This window comes from Tympanuchus pallidicinctus, unplaced genomic scaffold (genome assembly GCF_026119805.1).
Source record: "Tympanuchus pallidicinctus isolate F22 unplaced genomic scaffold, pur_lepc_1.0 scaffold18, whole genome shotgun sequence".
Classification (NCBI taxonomy): domain Eukaryota; kingdom Metazoa; phylum Chordata; class Aves; order Galliformes; family Phasianidae; genus Tympanuchus; species Tympanuchus pallidicinctus.
In genome coordinates this window covers 10,026,251-10,047,776 of record NW_026294699.1, presented here as the reverse complement: position 1 = coordinate 10,047,776, position 21,526 = coordinate 10,026,251, and the positions used below count along the sequence as shown (strand labels likewise).

The 21,526-nt window shown below is 54.5% G+C and overlaps 2 protein-coding genes across 5 annotated transcripts in view; one reads left to right on the top strand and one right to left on the bottom strand.

Moving 5' to 3' along the window:
• SLC5A10 (solute carrier family 5 member 10) overlaps window positions 1–5,253 on the top strand; it is a 29,164-nt gene extending 23,911 nt beyond the window's left edge. For 3 of the 4 annotated variants that reach the window (XM_052680062.1, XM_052680059.1, XM_052680061.1), the window contains 6 exons: window positions 518–625; window positions 969–1,119; window positions 3,680–3,848; window positions 4,349–4,564; window positions 4,712–4,793; window positions 4,923–5,253. In XM_052680062.1, coding sequence (XP_052536022.1) covers window positions 518–625; window positions 969–1,119; window positions 3,680–3,848; window positions 4,349–4,564; window positions 4,712–4,793; window positions 4,923–5,077 — 881 coding nt within the window. In that variant the 3' untranslated portion in view covers window positions 5,078–5,253. Of the gene's footprint in view, window positions 1–517; window positions 626–968; window positions 1,120–3,679; window positions 3,849–4,348; window positions 4,565–4,711 lie in introns of all 4 variants that reach the window. The other variant, XM_052680058.1, reaches the window with a different exon arrangement.
• Window positions 5,254–5,349: 96 nt separating this feature from the next.
• On the bottom strand, window positions 5,350–9,276 carry GRAP (GRB2 related adaptor protein). Its single transcript, XM_052680063.1, has 5 exons — window positions 9,094–9,276; window positions 8,025–8,122; window positions 6,975–7,097; window positions 6,187–6,355; window positions 5,350–5,964 (listed from the first exon to the last, which is right to left on the bottom strand). Exons 1-5 carry the CDS (start codon window positions 9,169–9,171, stop codon window positions 5,779–5,781), a joined length of 654 nt encoding a protein of 217 aa, XP_052536023.1. The 5' UTR covers window positions 9,172–9,276; the 3' UTR covers window positions 5,350–5,778.
• Window positions 9,277–21,526: the final 12,250 nt, after the last annotated feature.

Genomic DNA, 21,526 nt, shown 5'->3' with positions numbered 1-21,526 from the left:
TGGGGACAGAAGGAGTGCACATACCCTATGGGAAATCCTTTGTGCTGCATCATTTCTTGCCCTCCCTATGTCTCCAGCTGTGCATAGGGGTGCCCACGCCAGTCCCGAGCACCCCAGGTGCTCGGGTGAGGATGCCAAGATGAGAGCCACCCTGGACATAAATATTTATACTTGCCATTAATTTCCATCCATTTCAATATTTTATGAGCCTAACAATAAAAAAGGGCTCAGCATCCATCGAGACGCATAAGTAATTGGGCGTTGACTGTCCTAAAGTGCTGCCAGGTGCATCGTGGGGAGCAGTGGGTGCAGAGGTGATGGCCCAGGTGGTGTACAAAATCCTTTGCCCCCAGGTCCCAGCAGGGCTCTGGGGTCACCCTGGGGGGCCTGTTGTGGGATTTAGGGTGGTCAGGACTTTGAGATGTGAGATCCAACCCAGGGATGGCGCTTGGGGAGGTTGGGTGATGCTGGAGGATGCAGACTCACTCCAGGACCTTCCCCTGCCTCTGTCCCCCAGATGCTGTGGCCTGCGTGGACCCCGAGGAGTGCACCCGTGTGTGTGGGGCTGCAGTGGGCTGCTCCAACATCGCCTACCCCAAGCTGGTGGTGGAGCTGATGCCCAGCGGTAAGGTTGTGCTGTTTGCAGCTGGGTCCTGATGTATTTGTGGCTGTTGGTGTCCTGGCTTGGCCATCACAGGGTTGTTTAGGGAGCTTTGGGCCATGCAGCCCCCTCTCCAGTGACCCCCAGAAGTGAGACTGGGGGCTGTGGGTTGTCCTATGAGACTGCTAGGTGTCTACAAATCCCAACCTATGGACAAAACACAGATTGGGATGTGTTTCCTCTAGGACACTGGGGACATTCCCAAAACCCAACCTGAGGACGTGCAGAGCAGGATGTGTTTCCTCTGGGACGTTGGGGGACACCCATCCTGCTGTCCTCAGCCACAGCCTGACGATCTCCTCCCCAGGGCTGCGGGGTCTGATGATTGCAGTGATGATGGCCGCGCTCATGTCCTCCCTCACCTCCATCTTCAACAGCAGCAGTACTCTCTTCACCGTGGACATCTGGAGGAGGATGAGGCCAAGGGCCAGTGAGCGTGAGCTGCTCATGGTGGGCAGGTAGGAAGCGAGTGTTTCTGGGACAACGAGGGTTTTTGGGAGAGCAGCAGGGCCAGCCCAGCCCTCTATGATCTCCTTTGGAGTCTGGGAGCTCAGCCCAGCTGCAAAGTGCTGTGTTTGCAGAAAGAAAACAAAACCCTTGGAGTGTTTTACGGATGAAAGCGCTGGAAATGAAGATGGGGCCTCATGAAGCGTTTTGGAGGGGCTGAGCTGTGCCCTCCAAACAAGCTCAAGGGAGTGGGCTGGGCTGCTGCCCCACGTCGCTATGGGGCAGAGGGTGGCACAGCCCCAGTGTGTGCCCCAGGGGTGGTGAGTGCTGGCCCGCAGTCTGGTGCTGTGGTGCTGTGCTGTGCCTGGGGCGGCACACTCAGCTCTGGAGCATGGCTCTGCACGGTGCTGTGCTATAGGGACAATGACAGGGAGGAAATCTGGGTCAGGGCTCCGGCTGGGCTGGGCTGAGGCTGCAAGGAGGCTCTGCCGGCCCTGCTGGTCTGGGTGATTGCAGGAGGGTGATTTTTGGCACCCTCTGTTGCTGGGGGTGGGAAGATGATGGGTGTTGATCTATCTGCAGCAGCACTGCCGTCCAGATAGGAACTGGATGCTGTGCCTAGAAAAATGGGTATAATAATACAGGAGATCTTTCGGGAGGGTGGTGGATGGGTCTTTGCCTGCCCGGGGCAGGAATTGCTGCTGCAATTGATTACAGGTGATAAAGTAGTGCAGGGGGGCAATGTGTGCAGCCCTATGGCTGTGCTGAGTCAGCAGCTGTGGGGTGGCATGTGGGGACAGGGATGGAGGTGACATGTGTCACCACAGGGGGGCTTGGGATCACTCCATGTTTCTTCAGCTGTTTTCCCAGGCTAAACAACAACACTGGGATGGGCACATCTGTAAACAGCACCCACGCTTCCAGAGAAGCTTGGCAGTAGCTTTCCATGGGTACTGAGGAGATAGCTGGGTGCCAGCTGGGAGCATAGCATAGGAGGAAAGTCACAGGAAGGAAAAAGTGCTGGTGGAGCTGCAAGGACCAGCGTGGGGACATAGGATGGTTCCCATCCCCAACCTCTCCCTATGGCACCTGCACGTGGGCTGTGCCCCATTCAGTTCTGTGAGTGAGGGGTTTGCTTGCCCTTGTCTGAAGCATCTCCAGAACACACACTCGTGCTGTAGGTACGGGGCAAAAGTATTGGGATCCTGACGGGAAACCTTCAGCCTGCTCCCACGGGTGTTTTAGGGGTGTGGGGTAGTGCTGCCCATTCCCAAGGCCAATGTTGAGCTCAGAGGGTCTCTCTGTAGGGCCCCGGTGCTGCCTGCAGCAGGCGGAGGGCTGGAGCATCCCCCCATGTGGTGCTGCTCGAGGGGGTGGGAAGCGCTCCCGATTCCCTGGATCTGGGGATTTCTCCTCACACCATGGCAGTGTCACCACACTGGAAATCCCCACTGGTGTTTTTCACTCTGTGCCAGCCCCACGTCCCACACCTGTCCCGTGCCCTCCCAGCATCAGCAGTGCCATAGGGCCACCCCCACTGGGGGGTTTTTCTCCTGCCCCGTGTGTCAGGGCACGCACTTTGTGCTTCCTCTTTCCATAGAACCAGGCAGGCGGCACCAGAGGGCGGCTGTGCCTGGGGAGGTGCTTTCATGGCTTTTTCTTTCTTGCTTGCTTTTTCTCTTTTTAAAGCACTTCTGCTTTTCGAAATGAGCAGATGGAGATTTGGGTAATTCTGCGAAGCTGCCCGCTGTCAACATGCAGCACTGAGCTATAAATACGGCAGTGCTGAGCTGCTCCCCTGCACTGGGTACCAGCTCCTGGCTGCCTCCATCGCTGCTGAGCTGACAGCTCTGTGCTTCTGGGATCTGTACTGTCCATGCTCAGACTGGGCCCGAAATCTGGGGTTTGGCAATGCTTCCTGTTTTGGGATCGGGGTGAGGATGGGGACACCTGGGGACATCTCAAGGGTGTGAAGGTGATGAGAGCATCAACTGCAGAGCCAAAATTTGCACCTGGGGCTTTTCATAGTGTTTCCCCACAAGGTGCCAATCAGCAGCCCCCAGTGCTCCAGGATGGAGCTGGCACTGCTGTAATTACTGCACCTTGTGCAGGTTTGGTGAGACGGGGACTGCAGGTTGTGGCTCTGCCTTTGAGATGACATTTCCATAAGAGCCTAGGGGATGTGCAAGGCTCAGAGCCATGGCTTGGGGTCAGCCCCGATGGGATCGTGCCCAGGTGGCGATAGCCTTCTCTGGCTGCAGCCGGTGGGCAGGGAGGGAGTTAGCTGGGGAGGGCTCCAAGAGCGTGGTGACATGAAACAACCTCAGCCCCAGGCACGTCTGAACTGAGCCCAGACTGCACATCATGATGTCTGCCACTGCGACAGGTGAGAAACCACACGGGGCAGGAACATCCTGCCCAGCCCCGGGGGTGTCCCTGCGCTGGGCATCCTCCTGCTGCCATCAGGGTAATGCCCACCTGCAGCATTGCTGGGCCCCAGCCTGTGCCATGGGACAGCACAGTGCCGTGCAGCGCAGGTGGGACGGTGTCACCATGCACTGCTGCTCACAGGGTGGTGACGGTGCTGCTGGTGGCCCTCAGCGTGGTGTGGATCCCCATCCTGCAGAGCTCCGGCGGCGGGCAGCTCTACATCTACATCCAGGCTGTCACCAGCTACCTGGCTCCTCCTGTCACTGCTGTCTTCGTCCTGGGGGTCTTCTGGCCCCGCGCTAACGAGCAGGTGAGGACAGAAACACAGCCCTGCCCACTGGATTTCGGGTGAGGTCAAGGGGGAGGAATGAGGATGGAGCGCTGGAGAGGTGGGAGAGGAAATGTAGAATCATTCAAATTGGAAAAGACCTCTAAGATCACTCAACTGCTGGCCCATGCCCACCGTGCCCACTGGCCATGTGGATATGCAAAAGGAACACGCAAAAGCCCCAGGGTGGTGTTTCCTGTGGCTGGATGGGGGGAGGAGGAGGAGGAGGAGAAGAAGGAGGATGCAGGTGCTGCCACACGTGGCCACCAAGCATGGCAGGGCTGGCAGGAGGCACCCCCTGGGAGTCAGTGCCACTGGGGATGGGTTTGGGCTGGCCGGGGTTCACAGTGCTATGCCAAGACCCTGGGGCTGCCCATCCCTCTTCATGGACCGTCCAAGGGGGTGGTCCCCTCTGTGGGGTTTGTCTCCTGCTGGCGTGGCCGTCCCCTTCCAGCTGCCCCCTTCTGCCGTTTGCTTTGCAGGGAGCCTTCTGGGGCCTGATGGCAGGGCTGGTGCTGGGGCTGGCCAGGATGGGGCTGGAGCTGGCACACCCCACACCCCGCTGCGGGGTCCCCGACAGGCGGCCCTGGCTGCTGGCTGACCTGCACTACCTGCACTTCGCTGCTCTGCTGTGTGCCGTCACGGGGGCTGTCGTGGTGGGGGGCAGCCTGATGACTCCCCCACCACCCTCGGACAGGGTGAGCAGAACACGTGGGCACCCTGGACCCTGCGCCCCGTAGCTGCTTGTTTGGAGACATCGCTGTCTCCTGAGGTGCACCCTGAGCTCAGCCAAAGGGGAGTCCCTGTGGAAGGTGTTTTTCTACTGAATCTCATCCCATTTCCAGCTGCGGAATCACACCTGGTGGAGCCTTTCCCAGGAGCCTCCCCAGCACTTCATGGATGGCACGTCACAGAGATGCCCGGATGGTGAGTGGTGCCCAGCACAGGGGTATCCCTGGTTCTTTGCCTGTGTGTATCATCCCTGCAACACGGATGCCCAGTGCCTCGGTTTCCCCATGGTCTCCTGTCTCCACAATCACTGTTTGTCTCTGCCAGGCTCCTGCTCAGCTGCCCTGAGTAGCCAGCAGGCAACTGAAGGACTCCCAGCCCTGAGAGACACCACTGAGTCCCCTTTCTGGAGCCGGGTCTGCAGCATCAACGCCATTGTCCTGCTGTGTATCAATATTTTCTGCTATGCTTACTTTGCCTAGCCTCCTGTCAGCCCCTAGGAAGAGAGGAATAGGTGGAGAAATGGGGATTTAGGTGATTATTTTTGGTCAAGTTAGGGATAGTGGAAGCTTAAAGCTATTGGTGCAATGAGCTGTGTGTTCTCAGAGCTGCAGATCTGACTGTGTCCTGGGGGACTGTGAGAGAGGGGGACAATGGTGGGGACTGTGAGCCTTTGGGGTGAGCACAGGGGAGGCTGAGGGGGGCAGAGCAGGTGAAGCACGGCCCCAGACGAAGGCCATGGCATGGGTGGAAATGCTGCAGCCACACAGGAAAGTTTAATCCCAACACACTTTACTAACTCTAGAAAAAATAATAAAAAAAAAAACAAACCAAAAAAAGCCACAATTTGCAGCTACAAATGGCACCAGCAGGACTGAATTCCTCCTGAGCAGCCCTTCCAGCAACCCATACCCCAGCACTGCTCCACAGCATCCCTGAGCCCAGCCATGTCCCAGCTGACTGCAGCCTTCCTGGAGCTGGGGCTGGAGGAGTTCTGGCCAGGAGCTGCCACCCATCGTGACCCCGCAGAAGTTTGGATACCTCTCAACGTCACACAGCCGTCTGCTTCTTCACATATGGGTATTTGTTGGTGCTGGAAGTGGGGCAGGCTCTGCACAGCATCCACAGATGGCATCTGCAGCCCACGGGGGAAAGCGTGGGGTTGGGGGGGGCACGGGGCTGCTCACTTGCGGATGGGGTGGACGTAATTGCGGGGGAAGAAGCCGATGCGTCCATAGATCTTTCCCTGCCACCAGTTGGGGTCGGGGCAGTCCAGCACCTCAATGATGTCCCCGCGGTAGAAGGGCAGCTGGGAGCTGTCATGAGCAGAGAAGTCGAATTGGGCTTGCACGAATTTGGGTCTCTTCACCTGCAGGGAAACCCAAAGCAGAGGCGTCAAGAGTAGGGAGAGGATCCTGTATTCCCCAGCAGCTCTGCAGTGGGTGGTGGGGACACTGCAAAGACCCATGCAGTGGGGCTAGGAACAAAGGAAATCCTGCCTGGGGAAATCTGTGGGGCCCCAAGGGGAAAGGAAGATCCTGGGGTGCAGGAGAGAGCCCTTCTTGATGCCATCCCATGGTCCCATGGTTACCTCTGGGCTCTGTTCGTCATCCCGAAGGAAGATCTGCTGCTTCTTGGCGATGGTGGTGGTCCTGTAGAAGTCCACCAGCTCATTGAGGGAGTTGAACTTCTCCTCCCAGAGGAAATATTTGCCATTGCGCTCACGGAGCACCTTGAAGTGCTGGACGTGCTGCCCGTAGCTGCAGACAGAGCATGGATGGATGTTATTGATGGATCTCAAATCCTTTCCAGCACTGCGTGCGAAGGCAGGATCCTACTCTAGCCAGCCAGAGGTGACGGTGGCACTGGGATCCATACACCCACAAAGGGCAGGTAGGAGAACTATGGGCTGTAGGTTTGGGTGCCAGTGAGCCACAAGATCCCCCCAGACCCAGGAGAGCAGAGCAGGCTGGCTTCCCACCTTGGTGTGCTCCTGGTGGTGGCACAGTGGGGCCATGGGTCTGTTGCATGTCCCCACTGCCTCCAGGGCCCCGGGGAAGGGGCAGGGATGTGGCCCTGCTGGTGACTCAGGGCAGAGGCTGCTCCCTTTCATTATGGGCAAGAACCTCCTTAAATGCTTAATTAGAGATTAGCAATGTGAGAAAGTGCCTGGCTGGCCTGGGGCCGGCTCCCGCATGCTGGCTCTGGGCGGGGAGGGGGCAGCAATGGGGCGAGAGCCCTGGGGGAGGCTCTGCCTATTGGCACACCTTCACACAGCCCCGGCTCTGATGCCGAAACCATCGGCCCCGGGGCACCAGGATGCTGTAGAGCTGGTCTTCAGGAATGCTCACGGAAACGTGTCCCCTGGGCTGCACTCACTTGACGGAGATGGAGAACTCCCCCGGCGCGCTCTCGCTCTCACGGATCAGGAAGGCTCCCACGTATCTGCGCTTGAGGAGCAGCTCCTCCGCCACGTGCCGAGAGATCCTCCCCGCGTACCACCTGCCAGGGGCACCGCTCAGCCCCACGCACCCCCGCCACGTCCCCACCCCGCGGGACGGAGACACCGAGAGGAACCCCGTGGGAGTGGGGTCCCCGTCGGGCCTGAACCCACCCCCAGCATTTTGCCCCTTTGATGTGATCTCAAGGTGAGTGCCCGCTGCGCAAGCACAGTCTCCTGCAAAGGTGTTTGTGCAGCGTCACCAGCAGCCGTGACCGCATCCTGTTCGCCAGCACGGTGCCTCGTCCCCTGCTTCCCCCCCCCCTGACTCGCAGCCCAATACGGAAACAGCCCATGGGTGCTTGGTGCAGAGCAGGAAACCCAATGTGTGGGGATGGAGGCATCAAAATGAGGTCACTGCCAGCGCAAATACCACAACTTTACCAACACCGAGCATCGGGGAGACCCACTGCTACCTGCTGAACCTACTGTGGTTATGCCCAACCCCAGCTTTAGCACAAAACTGAGTCAAAGAAGCTCTGCCCCAGCACCCCACAGCCACAGCTCCAAGCAGATTTTGCCATGGCATTAAAATGTGATTTACCCGGGGATGATGGTACATAAAACACAGCTTCAAACTGAGGATGGATTATGCCAGGCTTTAATAACACACTAATGGGATTGTGTCTAATGCAACTGTAATCCCATAATTCTTTGTTGTTCCCTATAAATTATCATTTATACAGTAGGCAACATGGTGCAGGGATGGATTTCTGTGTGCCCAGGATATGTGGGTTCCCTTCTGCCTCCCACTGCCTTCAGTGACAATGGCAGAAGGACCTGGCAGTGCCTGGCATTGTCACCCTGACACTCTGTGCCTCGGTTTCCCCATGTTCAGGGCTTTCAGCAGCTGTTTGGGCACCAGGACACAGGGTTGGGTCACTGCCTGGTGCTGGCAGGGGACACCATGGGGCAGGGCTGGTACTTACGGGTGGGGTTTGACTTTGATGTAGTTTTTGGGGACAAAGCCCTCGCAGCCATACAGCTCAGCCTTGTACCAGTTCTGGTCATCTTCCATGTTGAGTATCTGGGGCAGGAGAGAAGCAGGGAAGCATCAGCCCGGCTGCCATCCCCATGGCCCTCCACTGCCCCTATGTAGCCGTCCCAACTACCCACAAAATCTGGGGAAACGGGGTTCTGGTGAAGGCAGCACATTTCACTGCTCACTCCATGTTGAGGATTGGCTCACCAGTATCCCCTTGAGCCCCCAGCCAAGGAAAGTGGTAAAACCCATACCCACAGGGGGCCTGGCTGCAGCCAGCGGCAGCATCCCCTGGGGCAGTGGCAGCGTAGGAGGACGGTCCCGCTGCGAGCAGGAGGGCTGTGACACCCATTTCCGCATAACACCAGTTTCCAGCCTCCCACGCAAGGGCCCTGGGGCTGCTGCACAGCTGTACAAACAGGATCTGAAACCCCGGGGCTGCGGGGGAAAACACGCCGGAGAGACAGAGCCGGGGCTGTGCATGGCTCCCCGTGCCCCTTGGTCCCCCCAGTTGCTGGTGGGGTGCCACAGAATTTATCAGCCCCACGGAGAGGAGCAAGCAGTGGGGCAGGGTGCTCGTGACCCCAGTGCAGGGCTGTGGGTCCTGGGGGTGTTTTGAGGCTCCCTGAGGCTTTGGGGGTGCCAAGGTGGCAGCTGAGTCCTTTTTCTGAATGATGTGCCCAGATGGGGGTTTGGACTCATGGTCCTACCGATGGGTTCCTGTAGCTGTGGAGCAGGGGAAAAACAGGTTTCAGCCCCAAAGAAAAGCATGGTGCCACTGATGCCCCAATGGCCAGGGTGGCCTCGTGCCATGCCCCAGCCAGGACCTCACCGGGGATGTGTCCTGTGGCATGGACAGCTGGTACCTTCTACTGTTGTGATGCTGCTCTGCACCCCAAACTCATCAAAAACAGCAACTTCTCCTCCACAGAAAGCCCCAAACAGGTGACAAACAACTGCAACAAAAGCACTCCGTGTACAAACGCCGTCCCTCCCCAACCTCTGTCCCCCTGTACCTTCAGGGTGTCCCCTTTCTGGAAGGGCAGCTCATCCTTCTCCGTCGTCTGGAAGTTGTACAGGGCCACTGACTCCATGCTGCAGGGCACAAGCGGGGCCCTGGGGCTCGCTGCCCCACGGCACGGGGCTGTGGGGCCTGGGGCGGGTGCTGCCGGCAGGCAGGAAGCCGCGCTGATGTCACCGCGTTACAGGAGCAAAGCAGTGATGTGGTGGGTGGGATGCTGCCAGGGGGCACAGCCACGCGGATTGTGAGGGATCCAGGCGTACGGCGTCCCTGTGGGCTGTCGTGTCGAGTGGCTGTGGGATTCTGGAAGGAAATTGGGTGGCGACGGGATGAGGATGCAGGTGAAGTGTGCTGCAAGCCGATAGACAGGGGAGTCTCTGATGTCTTGTAAGGGCTGAGCTGCTGGCACTCAGTGGAAGGATTCTCAGTGGGAACGGCTCTGTAAACGTGGGGATGAAATCACAGAGGGTGGGATGGGCAAAAGCAGAGGTGAGCAGGGTGGTGCATGCACCTGGTTTATTTGGAAACCAGACTAAAATCAACGTGCTGTACCTGCAGTGCTCCCTTGGGGGGGCATGGCTCTGACAGTCCCAGCACCACGCAGCCTTCCTGGTGCGCGCGTGTGCTTTGGCATGAGGTGCACAGAAAATGCACTGCATGTTGGTTTTGCTTTGCAGTGAGGAATTAAGAGGGGACAGCTGTGGTTCAGTCCCTCTTATGAGCTCAGCATGGGGAACTGGTGCCATCTGATCAAAGAAGGATGAGCTATGATGCTCAGCACCCATGGGGCTGGGTGCCCTGCACCCGGTGATGCTCCAGTCCCTGGCTGCTATCCCCAGTATATCCTTGGTGGAAGCAGGGAGGCCACGGGGCCGTGGGAACGGGCTGGGTGTCACAAGGAGGAGGGGACATGGTGCAGTCACCACAGCCAAATTGGAAATTCTCCCAGGGGGAGAAGACCAGAGTGAGATTTCAGCCCCAATGGAGCCGTTTTGGTGCCCGGCTCCTGGGACACCTTGAGGTGTTGGACGTGGAGCAGTGCATGAAATCATGCCACCCCAAAGGGACAGTGGGTGACAGAGGGAACCTCGACGCAGCGGCCGAACTCTGGACCGGAGCAGGATTGGGTCCTGCCAGCAGATGGCAGCAGCTTCCAGGGGACACTGGGGACACCGAGGACTAGGGACGATGTCGCATGCCGCCCTGCTCACTCCACCCTCCTGTCTCCATGTCCTCGTGCATATGGTGCAGTTCTGGTGTTTCTTTCCCACATGCACACAGGAGATGTCATCCCATGGCCATGAGCATCTGTGCCTACCTCTGCCTCTTTTCCTGGGAAAATCTTTCTTGCCTGCTTTTGGGCAGCCCCAAGCCCCTCCATCCCACTCTTGCTCCATCTCAGAGCCCCCAGAAGGAGCCATGGCACCATGGTGCCCAGCTGCAGGTGCAGGGCTGTGCTGGGTCCTTGCAGTGCTCAGCTCCAGGAGGCAGCACTGACCACCTGTGGACCTGAGCCAGCCAAAACAAGGGGCTTTCCTCCCTCTCATGTTCAGTTATGAGTGCCAGAATCTGCAGCCTGAAGCAATGCGCGCGGTGCTGCACACAACAAGCATCGTCCTGCCTTGTGAGGAGACCCCAGGGGCTGGAAAGGAGAATGTGAGTATCATCATTAATCCACACCCACCTCTCCTTGAAAAAAGGAGAAATTTGTGGCCCTAGGGACAGGCAAAGGAGGTTGCCACCGGTGCTGGCATTTCCCATTTGCCTTGGCACAGTCACCCCTAGATTGCCCAATCTGCCGAGTGCGTTTCATCAACATCCTGTGTTTACATGGCTGCAAATTCTCTTCAATCAAGGGAGGAAGAGGAAGAAGAGAGCCTCTTCCCCTTCTGTTGTGTGATGGGGTAACCCCCGGCCCCAGGGCTCCTCACTCTACCCCAGTCCACGGCGCTGCATGGAGAGGCCTGGAAAGTGGAGCGGGTCCCCTTGCCCATGGTATTGGTGGGATGTGGGTGGGATCCTGGCAGTGGAGTCTCACTTTTGGTACTTGGTTTTGGGGTGATGGATGTAAGCGATGCTGGTGCCTGGCTCTGAGGTCAGGGCTGTGATGGAGACTCATGTGGTGGAGATGGCAGCCATTAATGAGTTAGCCAGCAGGGCCCCAGCAGCTGAAGGCTGAGTGCTCCCTGGGACCTATAAAAGGGGATGGAAGCCACCAGCTGTGTGTGGATTGGTGGGAAGGGCAATCATGTGTGCTGACTTTAGGACTTGCTGCCTTCCCTAGCTGGCTGCTTTCATCCTGACCTGCTTTGGGCTGTGTGAGCAACACCGTAATGTGCCAGATGGGCAAGCTTTACAAAACTTCCTGCTGAGCGCTGCTCTGGAAATGTCTGACAGAGGCTGCTGGGGTGAGGAACAACACTGGCATTCATCTCCCACCTGGAAATGTTCAAGGACTGTGGAGATGTGGCACTGAGGGATGTGGTTAGTGGGCATGGTGGGGTGAGCTGGGGTTGGGATTGGTGATCTGAGTGCTCTTTTCCAATCTTAATGATTCTATGAAAGGGAGAGGAATTGGAAGGATCCTGAGACATGCAGCCATGGGGAGGGCATAGAGGCTGCTTGAAGGAGGAATCTGCTGCAGAGGAAGTTTTCTCGAGGAGCAGGAAAATGGTGGTGTGCAAAGGGTTTGTGCTAGGGAAATGGTGCATGTGTGCTCGCATCCTGGCACAACCTGCCACGTGAACAGCGTCTGAGAAGCTCCCTCTTAACAGGGACATCTGTTATTTTTCTGGGATTTAGAAAGAAAAAAGCCAAGCGTGAAGCCCTGTGCGTAGGTGAGGGGATGCTGTGCTGCGGTGACTCAGCGGGGACGTCTGTGACTTCTGAGAACAGAAATGGTTTCAGAAGAAATTGTGAATGATGGCTCGCACAGGGGAGGCTGCGCTCTCAGTCAGTCCAATTTTGGTTCCTCCTTAGGGCTGGCCTGCTAACAAAGAAGTTATTAATAACCAATGAAGCCTGAGCTCACGTCATGCCTTCCTCTGGAAGTGTGGCAATAGCTGCTGTGGTTCCTCCCTTTGCACCGTACCCAGCTCTGCTGTGGCTGAGCGGATGTGTGTGAGAGCAGGGTTGGATGCAGGCACCCATGTGGGGCTCTATGGGGGAACGCATCCATGGGATGTGGCATAGGAGGCGGGGACGTGGGTTTCTATGGATGCAGGGAGGCTCAGCTGGGACAGCAGTGGTGATGGCTGAGCCCACTGCACTGTGGGGCAGAGGTCTGATTGGTGCCAGGGCACATAGAGACCCTGGGGACAGCCAGAGGGAGGTGTTCCCTCACTGGGATGTGCGTGTGGCTGCGTCCGTGGCTGGGCAGCAGGGATGCTGCTGGAGTGGTGCCCGCAGGGTAATTCTCTGGGTGCCGGATGCACCGTAAAAGCCCTGAGAGAATCCAGGCACTGTGCTGCTCCTGAAACTGCCTATTGAGGAGGGAGATGAGAAGGACAAGAGGGAGGAAGCGGAGGGAAGGCACAGCACTGAGGCCTTCTGTCTGGCCAGGGCGGATGCAGGTGCAGCTGTGGATTCCCCGGATGCTCCAGCTGCTCTGTGCCACCCTTTCCTGTGGGGATGGAGGAGATGCAGACAGGAGTTCCCCCTGGCTCAGCTTTTGCCATGATTTATTTCTGCTGCAGCATCTGGGGCAGCTGCTTCTCCTGTAATCTGGGCCTCGAGGTGGGGATTCTCTGAAGCCTTGTAAAGGCTTGAGACCTCTCAGAGTTTTGCGTGACCTTTCTCCCCTCCCTCGCTGCTCTGCTTCAGGAAAGGTTTAGAAACGAAGCAGTTCTGAAACTTCTGCTCAGCCTGTCATCAGAGCATTGTAAAATGTACCATTAGCCTCAGAGGGGAATCCACACGCGTGGCCTCTGCTTCTGTAGAAAACCCAAAATAGAGCTGCCTTGTGCCATTTCCCAGTGGTGTTGGTGCCTGTGCAAGGCAAGAGGAAAGAGGGAGCAAAGGCTGCAGGAGGCCATATGAAATGGATGGATCTTTCCCAGGACAGTGTCTGATTGTGATTTCTGATACAGTGGCTGTGGAAATGCAGGGTGATGGTGCTGAGGCCTTGCCAGACATCTGCCTGCATGGCTGAGGCAGGATCTGGTCTGAGCAAAGCAAGGCAGCAGTGCCTCTTTTAGCAAACGTTATGAGTAGTACTCACACATGGCAATGAGAAAGCAAGGCAGTGCTTCCCCTTGGAACCCTCACGCAGAGTTGGAAATGGCAGGGTTTGCTCCCATGGAAAGGTTGATGGGATTCAAAGGAATTTGGGGACATGGGACAGGATGGCACAGGAGCAACATGGCTCTGGGGCTTCAGCATGGGGGCTGCAAGGTATGGATGTGAGCACAGGCTGTAAAATGTTTCTTGTGTGGGTGTCCCTGTGGCATATGCATACACAGAGATGCATATGAAATATGTAGCAAAGAATATGCAAAACACTGAGTCTGTGTTTATACAGAGTATTCCTTCCAGCTGGGCGTTCCCTTCAGCTCACCAGGCAGCAAGCTTCTGAAATAAAGATTTACCATCTTCTTCCCTTTCTCTTCCTTTCTCAAGCTGAAAGAGGAGCTGGTTTTGGTGTTGGCTGGCTTTGCGTTTAGCCAGACAGCCCTGGCTGACTCCCTGCTCTCTGTAGGCTTTGCCAGCTTGCTGGCTCAGAGATGGTTAGAACCAAGTGCCCTGGGCACAGTCTCTTCTGGGAGACCCTCGGAAATTACCAAGGCATGGGCTCCAGCCTGGCACCTGCCTCTTTGCCCTCTGAGGATTGACCCTAGGTCTGTAGCCCAAGCTGTATTTGTGTGCTGCTGCCTAAGCCGGATCAGCGACAGCCTCCAGCAGCACAGCTGCGCTGTTCCTGGCTCCCCAGGGCAGAGGCATTCACCGGCTCAGTAAATCATTTTAGCATGTGTTTAAATCTGCCGTGTAGGACAGGCTCTGAACACCACCCCGGGTGCTGAAGGCTGAAAGGCATGCCACCTGTATGCAAGGCTGAGGCAGCCTTGAGGATATGAAACATACCAGCTAATGGGGTCTGGGGAAAGGCACACACAGACAGCTTTTGGGAGCAGCCTGGACAGTCCTGCTTGGGAGAGTTGGGAAACAGTGTGTGGATGCTGTGCTTTGTCCCAGCTTTCAAGTAAGGACACCTGGGCAGGCTTGATGTATAGAACTATAGGGCAGCATATGGGAAACCAGCACCTGTCCTGCTCAAACCAGTGGAGTCCAGCCCAGAATCACAACACTGGTAGTGATTGAGAGTGAATTGGTGAAGACCAGCTTTCAGGCCCTGCTATGTAGGTATCAGCACTGTTCTTCCAGCCAACTGGTGACCATGTGGGATATTCAGTACATGAGGCAGCTGAGGCTTTGGCTCTTGCACTTGCTGAGCAGGTTAATCGGTTTGTGCATCTCTGGCAAAGGCCAGTTTCAGTATTGCTCAGATCTGTTGTGGCTGTGACAGTTTGCACACCCACCATGTTCACGCAGTGATGTGCAAGCACAGAAAGAGGCTTCCTGGGACAAGGAGGAAGCCCCCTGTCTGCAGAAGCTCTGCAGCTATTTTTGATTGAGGTTAAGGCTGTGGTTTGTGCCCCAGCAGAAGCACTGTGCACAGCCTGTTCCCAGTGACTCCAGCACTGGCCTTGTCCCTTCTCTGATCAGAACAGAGCAGGTTCCTCTGCCTTCCTTCAATGCTTACAAGGTCAGGGTGCAATCTTGTATTTCTGCACCTCGTTCAGTCCTTAGGAATGTGGAAGCTCGTAGGAGTATTAATTACAGCCACTTAAATATAACCTGCTTGGCCAGTCATTGTGCCCAAATGGCTACTTCAACAGCCAGCCACTGTGGGAGATGGAGGTTGCTCGTACAGATTCAGCTCAGCCAAGGGAACCCTCTGGTCCAGGGGCTGGCAGGGCAGTTCAGCAGGATGGATCCATGTAGCAGCTCAGCCAAATAGTGTTAGAATTGACTGTGCTCTGAGAATTTCCTGCCTGCAGTTCTGTGCAGTGTGTGTGCTTTGGAGCCCTAATGGATTGCCATGAGTCTCTCCCAGCCCAGCTGGTGAGTTTTTAATCTGCTTGGTGATTACACAGGGAGTGTGTATTTACAGCTCTGAGCTGCTCCTTGGTGTTTGTATTATGAAATCACCTGAGAGGACCTGTTGAGGGTGAGATGCTCAGTGATCAACCAGCTAAGAGTCGTGACCATGAATGCAGATGTGAAAGTTGCAACTGGATTTGTGAGCCTGAGAACTGAGGAAGTCAGTTGCAGAAGTGGGAATCAGAAACCTCGAAACTGGGCCAAGTAATTAAGCAACCAGCTGGATGCTGTGCAAACACAAACCAAATAGGCAACCCTCAGTTTTCATCTGTCAAGGGAAAAACCACGAGATTTTCAGCTGTGATGCTCAGTGATGGGCAACCAGCTGTAATCCAGGGGCTCAGTAGCAGTGCCACAAATCCCTTGGTTTAAAAGAAGCAAAGCTCAAAGTGCCTCCAGTTTGCCCTGCTTCTAGAGTCCTGTCTCAGCTTTAGTATGACATTTCTGCGCTACTAGTGGCTGTAGATTTGCACTGTAGGCATAAAGCTTTTTTTTCTCAGGGCTATAAACAGATGTGATGTTGCTGGGTGCTTCAGGAGAATAGCACAAAAGCAGCCCCCATGGACTATCTGCTGCATCAATTATCTGTATGCGAGTGTGGTTATGCCTGTTTCAGTCTTTCTATCCCTAATCATTCCCAGTAAGGGGCAGACAAATCGATGGGCTTACCCCTTGTGAGCAAAGCATTGCACTTCTCAAAGGCTCTGTGTTTTGCGCTTGAATATGAAACACTTTGTGCTTGAGTCTTCTGATGTGGCCACGGCCACTGCAAGGAGCTGACGTGCTCTCACCTGATACTTGGTTGTATATGTTTCTGGTCAGAAGACTGCTTTTCCCTTGCTCTTGTCTTAGTGTACAAAGTGTATTTTTCCTTCCTCACAGTCTGCTCACTGTCACACGTGGGGCAGTGCTTGGGCCAGCAGCACATCTCCTGCTCTCCAGGTGTTTGCTCAGCAAGGCAGCCTCTTCCAGGTGAGCAACAACTGGGAGGAGCAAAGATGATCCGTGGCCACGTGAGATCCTTTCACAACAGCACACATCATCCTGTACTTTGGCTGCTATTATGACGCCCAGATTGGGCTGCAGATAGGCCTGGAGCAAAAGGGAGGTGATGTTCCTTGGGTGGCTGCTGGAATGATAAAGGAGCACAGAAGGGTGATGTCGTTCATCAGGCCCTTCCTGGCAGGAAGTGCTCTCATCGTGACAAGGAGGAAGTTGAGAGGGACAGCATGAGCTGTGCTGACCGCAGGGGAATCTGTTTCCTCCAGCATGGGCTGGAAGGCTCTGGCTTGGGTCAGTGGTACCAAGCAGTAGCAAAGTAGTCAATGTCACAGCAAATGTTCTGTGTCTGACAGTAAAAACTATGCAGACAGTCCCAGCTGGGGAGTGCTCCCAGCATGGAACAGGCAGCACAGCCATGCTGGTTATGTCTGATCAGAGTAAAACCTCCTGTCCCCTCCTGTCCTGTCTTTTCTGCTGACACAACTGTTTGTCTGACCTTCTCTGCTGAGCTGATGCAGAGAGCTCAACTGGCTGCAATGCAATCCTCCTCCCCAAAAAGTGATTAGCTCTCACTACAGATGGTGTTAGCTGGTGCTGGAGGTAGGGAGGGAATGGAACCAGGTGGCGGGGTGTAGTGGAAGAAGGGCAGGAACTGCAGCACCCTGACCAGGGTCAACTGAAACTTATGGAATTCCACCCCTCAGTGGGATTTGGAGTAAGCAACGTCTTGGTTTCTCAGTGTGGCACGGGGAAAAACTGTACCTTCAGAGCAGTAAGGAGAAAGGCATGAAGGAAGGTGCCCACAGAGGAGAAGGGCTCTAACTTCTGAAGAAACACAACACTTGGTAATTACTACAACTGAGTACATTTCAAACATCACCACCTCGCGTGCTGTCAGTGCATATTCATTTCAAGAAAAACAATGTGCTGGGCTTGCATTCTCTCTCCTCTTTTCGTGAATCTGCTAACGTGTTCAGAAAAAGTCTGTTCCAAAAGCCTGCATTAGAGGTGTATTAATTTTGAGCTTGTCACAGTGAATGTTTGCACTGGAAACAATTCCACAAGTTTGTGTGCATCACAAATGAAACTAAAATCGTCACACTGCCATAAGCGTGCTCTATTCTGATTAAATTTGGGTTATTTACAGCTGAACTCAGGCAGGGGCTTATTGGGGCACACTTTACCATTCATCTTTCTGATTATTATTATTTTTTTTCCCCTGTAACTACGTTTATTCAGAGTATGGAAGATGTTTAAAGAAATTAACCTAAGCACAGTAGGAAACAAACTTTTATTTTGGTCTTTATTTTCGGTGAACTTTGTACGCGTGGTCTGGCTGCAGGCCCTGTGGCTCTGTGTGCGCAGGTATAACTCAGCATAACTCGGAGTATTTCCATGAAAGGTTCATGAATCCAGGAGAGAATAATCTGAGGTATCATTTGGTGTAAATCCGAATATTTCCCATATCACTGTCAGCGATGTGCAGATGGCTCAGAAAATTGAGAAGAGAGCCTGTGTGTGTTGAGAAATGCCTTGATTCTTTGGCTCTGAGGACAATAATGATTGCATTTGCCCATATTCTCATTTAATTAGCAGATTTACAAAGCTGGGCACAAAAGGGACTTGAGTCCTTATTTACCCCCTTGTGGAAGCATCTGACTTCCGAGGGAGGCTGAGAAATGCCAGCTCCCACTGGGGTCAGTGTGAGTGGAGGATGCCTGATACACCAGGCAGCTTCTTCCCTGTCTGCTTAATACAGAGTTAAATGCTGAGCATTAAACACACCTTCATTAGATGATGCTGGTCTATTTTTGAATTGATTCCTTTGAAGACCTATCGGTTAAGAATGGGAAGGGAAATTGATAATGGAGCAAAAATGACTGTGATTGAATTGCACGCAGCTAGAGCCATGCATCAGTGTAATGAGATTCAGTCTTGTTTGGTTACAAATGCTGGAGACAGAAGCAGTAAATGTGATCCACCAAGCCAGCTCTCAGGAAATGAGAAACAATAGAGTGAGGAAATCAAATTTCCAACTGCAGAGATATATTTATCGAGTTTTCCTTACAGTTTTTTTTTTTTTTTTTTTTTTTGCAGAGCTTTTCTGCATTCTTGGTGCAGCTTTTTTTTCCTGTATTTTTTTTTTCGGCCAGCCGACATATGGCAGGAGGATTAGATCACTGCAAAGCACTGTTATTTGTGACCCGTTTGTTAATGCGGGGCGGGGGTCACTGAGAAGAGGCGAATGTACTTGTCATTGTTCAGTGCTTCTCCAGTGCTGCTCCTGTTGTCAGTCGCACCGCGGCCAGACATTTGGAACAAACTCATTAGCTGATGAGCGGTGTGCTCAGCACCATGTGGTGGCAGTTGCTGTGTGGGCGATGTTATGGCAGTGCAAGGCTCTCCTGGGGCTCCTTGGCAGCCACGTGGCCACATGAGCTCGGGGGGCAGCCATGGTTGGGGCAGGCTGCACCTTGGCTGTGCTGGGAGAGCCTCCTGCATGCCCAGCATCACACTGCAGCTCTCTCCTTGTCTTTCTGCTCCTTATGATGCAAAGGTCCCTTTCCTCCCACTCGCTGCCTCCATCTGCCTTCTCCACGTGGACTGCTCTGCTGCAGCAGTTACTGGGGAGACGCCGCGGTTATCGCCTTCTGATGCTGAACTCACTTTGCAAATAATGGCCTTGAACTCTGGCTCTGCCAACGGGGCTGAAATGTGTGCTGTGAGCAACTTGATAGAATGTCATGGGTCAACAACCAAGGTGTGGCGCAGCCTGTTCAGGGAGGATAGGACTAGAATGGAAAGCTTGCCAAGCTGGCTTCTGGCTTTAAAACCACAATTAGCTGCCAGTTGTGGCTAGTGTGCAAGGAGAGTTTTAGATCTGCTGCAGAGTCTGTACTCACTGCAGCATCCTCAGGATTGTCCCATTGCAGACTGGACAAATCTCTCTTGGTACAGCTGCAATGATTTGGGGAACCTGGCCAGCCTAGCACCAACACAGTTTAAGGTGTTAATACAACTCCAGTAAAACAACAACTAAAAAACAACCCCTAATTTCACTCAGGCAGCTTGTTTTGCCTGTACGGAGTGGCTTGATCAAGTTGACAGAAAATGCAGTAGTGTTGATACAGGTGTGCCAGCTGCAGGAATTCTCTGCTGGGTTTGTTTATTTGTACACTTGAGCTGCAGGCACAGCCCTGGAGATGCCTGAGATGGAGCTGGAAGCACAGGGGAAGCTCCCACCTGTTTCTCAGAGATCTGTCCAGAGGGGAGAGAAAGTTAGGCAGGAGAGAAGGCAGAAAGTACACTCATCTTCTGCACATTTTACTTTAAACAAGAGCTGTCCTCTTGTTCTTCAGAGCTGTCAGCACCTAATCATTAGGCTTAATGAACATGCATAGAAACATTAGCTTTCCATCACTGCTGTTTTTTCTAAAGACAAAAAGAGGGAAGTATTCTTTCAGCTCCTGCTGATAGTGTCAGATGCTTGCACATGCTTTGTTTTTTCACCCAGAATTTCATTCTGCTGGGCTCCCCGAGCTCAAGGTTAACAACTAAGCCATATCACGGCTAGCTGCAGACTTGGCTTCCCAACTACCAGATGGTATTTGAAGCATTTCGACTTGCAGCATTTCTAAAACAAGTTGTTTTTAATGCAGCTTACCCTGTGCTTTGCTGCAGTCCATGTCCTTCTGTATTTAAACCTGGATCTCAGATTGAGGTCAGTGGGAATTCTGCTACCGGCTCCGAGGTGCGGGGCTGTAAGTTTGCCATGCTTCTTTCTCTTGGAAAGCAATACCTTATAAACTGAATTTTGCTCTGTTTTATAGTGTTTAATAAGGTGAGATTGCTCAGGAATTTGGGTTTTAAATGAGCAGCAGTGCTACCTGGAGCCAGCTGTAACATGTCCCTCCCAGCCTCTGCTGACCTTTGCTGTCTCCAGTACAGCCACGTCCCATTTCCTTGAATTGTCCCACAGCTTTACGATAGGAACAAACACTCAGAGAAGCACAAGGAGACCACTGACCTCCAACTTGTGATCCTGGGCTCTGTGTCTCCAACAAGGGAAGGCCATGAGCTACAGGTTGCCTGGCTCTTGCTACCACAGTCCTTTCTGCATCCAGTTCCCCTCAATGTGACCACGAAGGTCTCAGTACAGACCCCCCATGAAGTGTCTCTAAATCAGAAAATGCCATTAAAAATATTGTTTGTTATTATGTTGCCTAATATAATAAGGAGGATAAGAGTGGCAAATTGGGATGGTTGGAGGTGATGCTGAGGGCAGCGCAGTGATCACAGACGTCTTGCTGCAGCCCCACATCATCACTCTGAGGCGTCCCTAAGTACAAAAACGCCATTTAAAAATATGTCTGTATTTATTGTTACATTGCTAAGTTTGACACGAGGAGGAGGAGGTCTTGATAGATGAAAAACTTAGCATGAGCCAGCAGTGTGCCCTTGCGGCTCGGAAGACGGATGGGATCCTGGGCTCCATCAAAAGAGGGGTGGCCAGCAGGGACAGGGAGGTGATTGTCCCCCTCTGCTCCGCTCTTGTAAGACCCCCTCTGGAGTGCTGTGTCCAGGTCTGGAGCCCCCAGTACAAGAAAGACAGAGAGCTGTTGGAGAGGGTCCAGAGGAGGGCTGTGAAGATGATCAGGGGACTGGAGCACCTCCCCTACGAAGACAGGCTGAGGGAGCTGGGCTTGTTCAGCCTGGAGAAAAGAAGGCTATGCGGTGACCTCACTGCAGCCTTCAGTACCTAAAGGGAGCCTACAAACAGGAGGGGAATCAACTCTTTGAAAGGGTTGATAACTGCAGGGCAAGGGAAAATGGCTTTAAGTTGAGGGAGGGAAGATTTAGGTTGGATGTCAGGGAGACATTCTTTACAGAGAGAGTGGTGAGGTGCTGGAACAGCTGCCCAGAGAGGCTGTGATGCCCCGTCCCTGGAGGTGTTCAAGGCCAGGCTGGATGGGGCCCTGGGCAGCCTGGCTTTAAAGGAGGAGGTTGGCGGCCCTGCATGTGGCAGGGGGTTGGAGATTCGTGAGTCTTGAGGTCCCTTCCAACCCGGGCCATTCTGTGATTCCGTGAGGGGAAGAGCGGTGGATGCGGACGGTCGGAAGCGATGCCGGCCCGGCCACCTCCCGAGGAGGAGCGGAGCGCGGGCTCCTCAGGACGAGGGGCGCCGCCCGCCGCCGCTCGCTCTCCCATCTCCCGCCCCCGCTTTCTCCCCGCCGCGCCCGGCCCGGTGCCGCGCCTCGGGGGCGCGC

Bases quoted from the DNA above. Each gene is read 5' to 3' on its own strand.
- GRAP (XM_052680063.1), bottom strand. From the start codon at position 9,171: ATGGAGTCAGTGGCCCTGTACAACTTCCAGACGACGGAGAAGGATGAG. The intron at 7,098-8,024 runs GTAAGTACCAGC...TGCCCCTGGCAG, and splicing joins ATCAAAGTCAAACCCCACCC to GTGGTACGCGGGGAGGATCT. The intron at 5,965-6,186 runs GTAACCATGGGA...GTTTCCCTGCAG, and splicing joins ATGACGAACAGAGCCCAGAG to GTGAAGAGACCCAAATTCGT.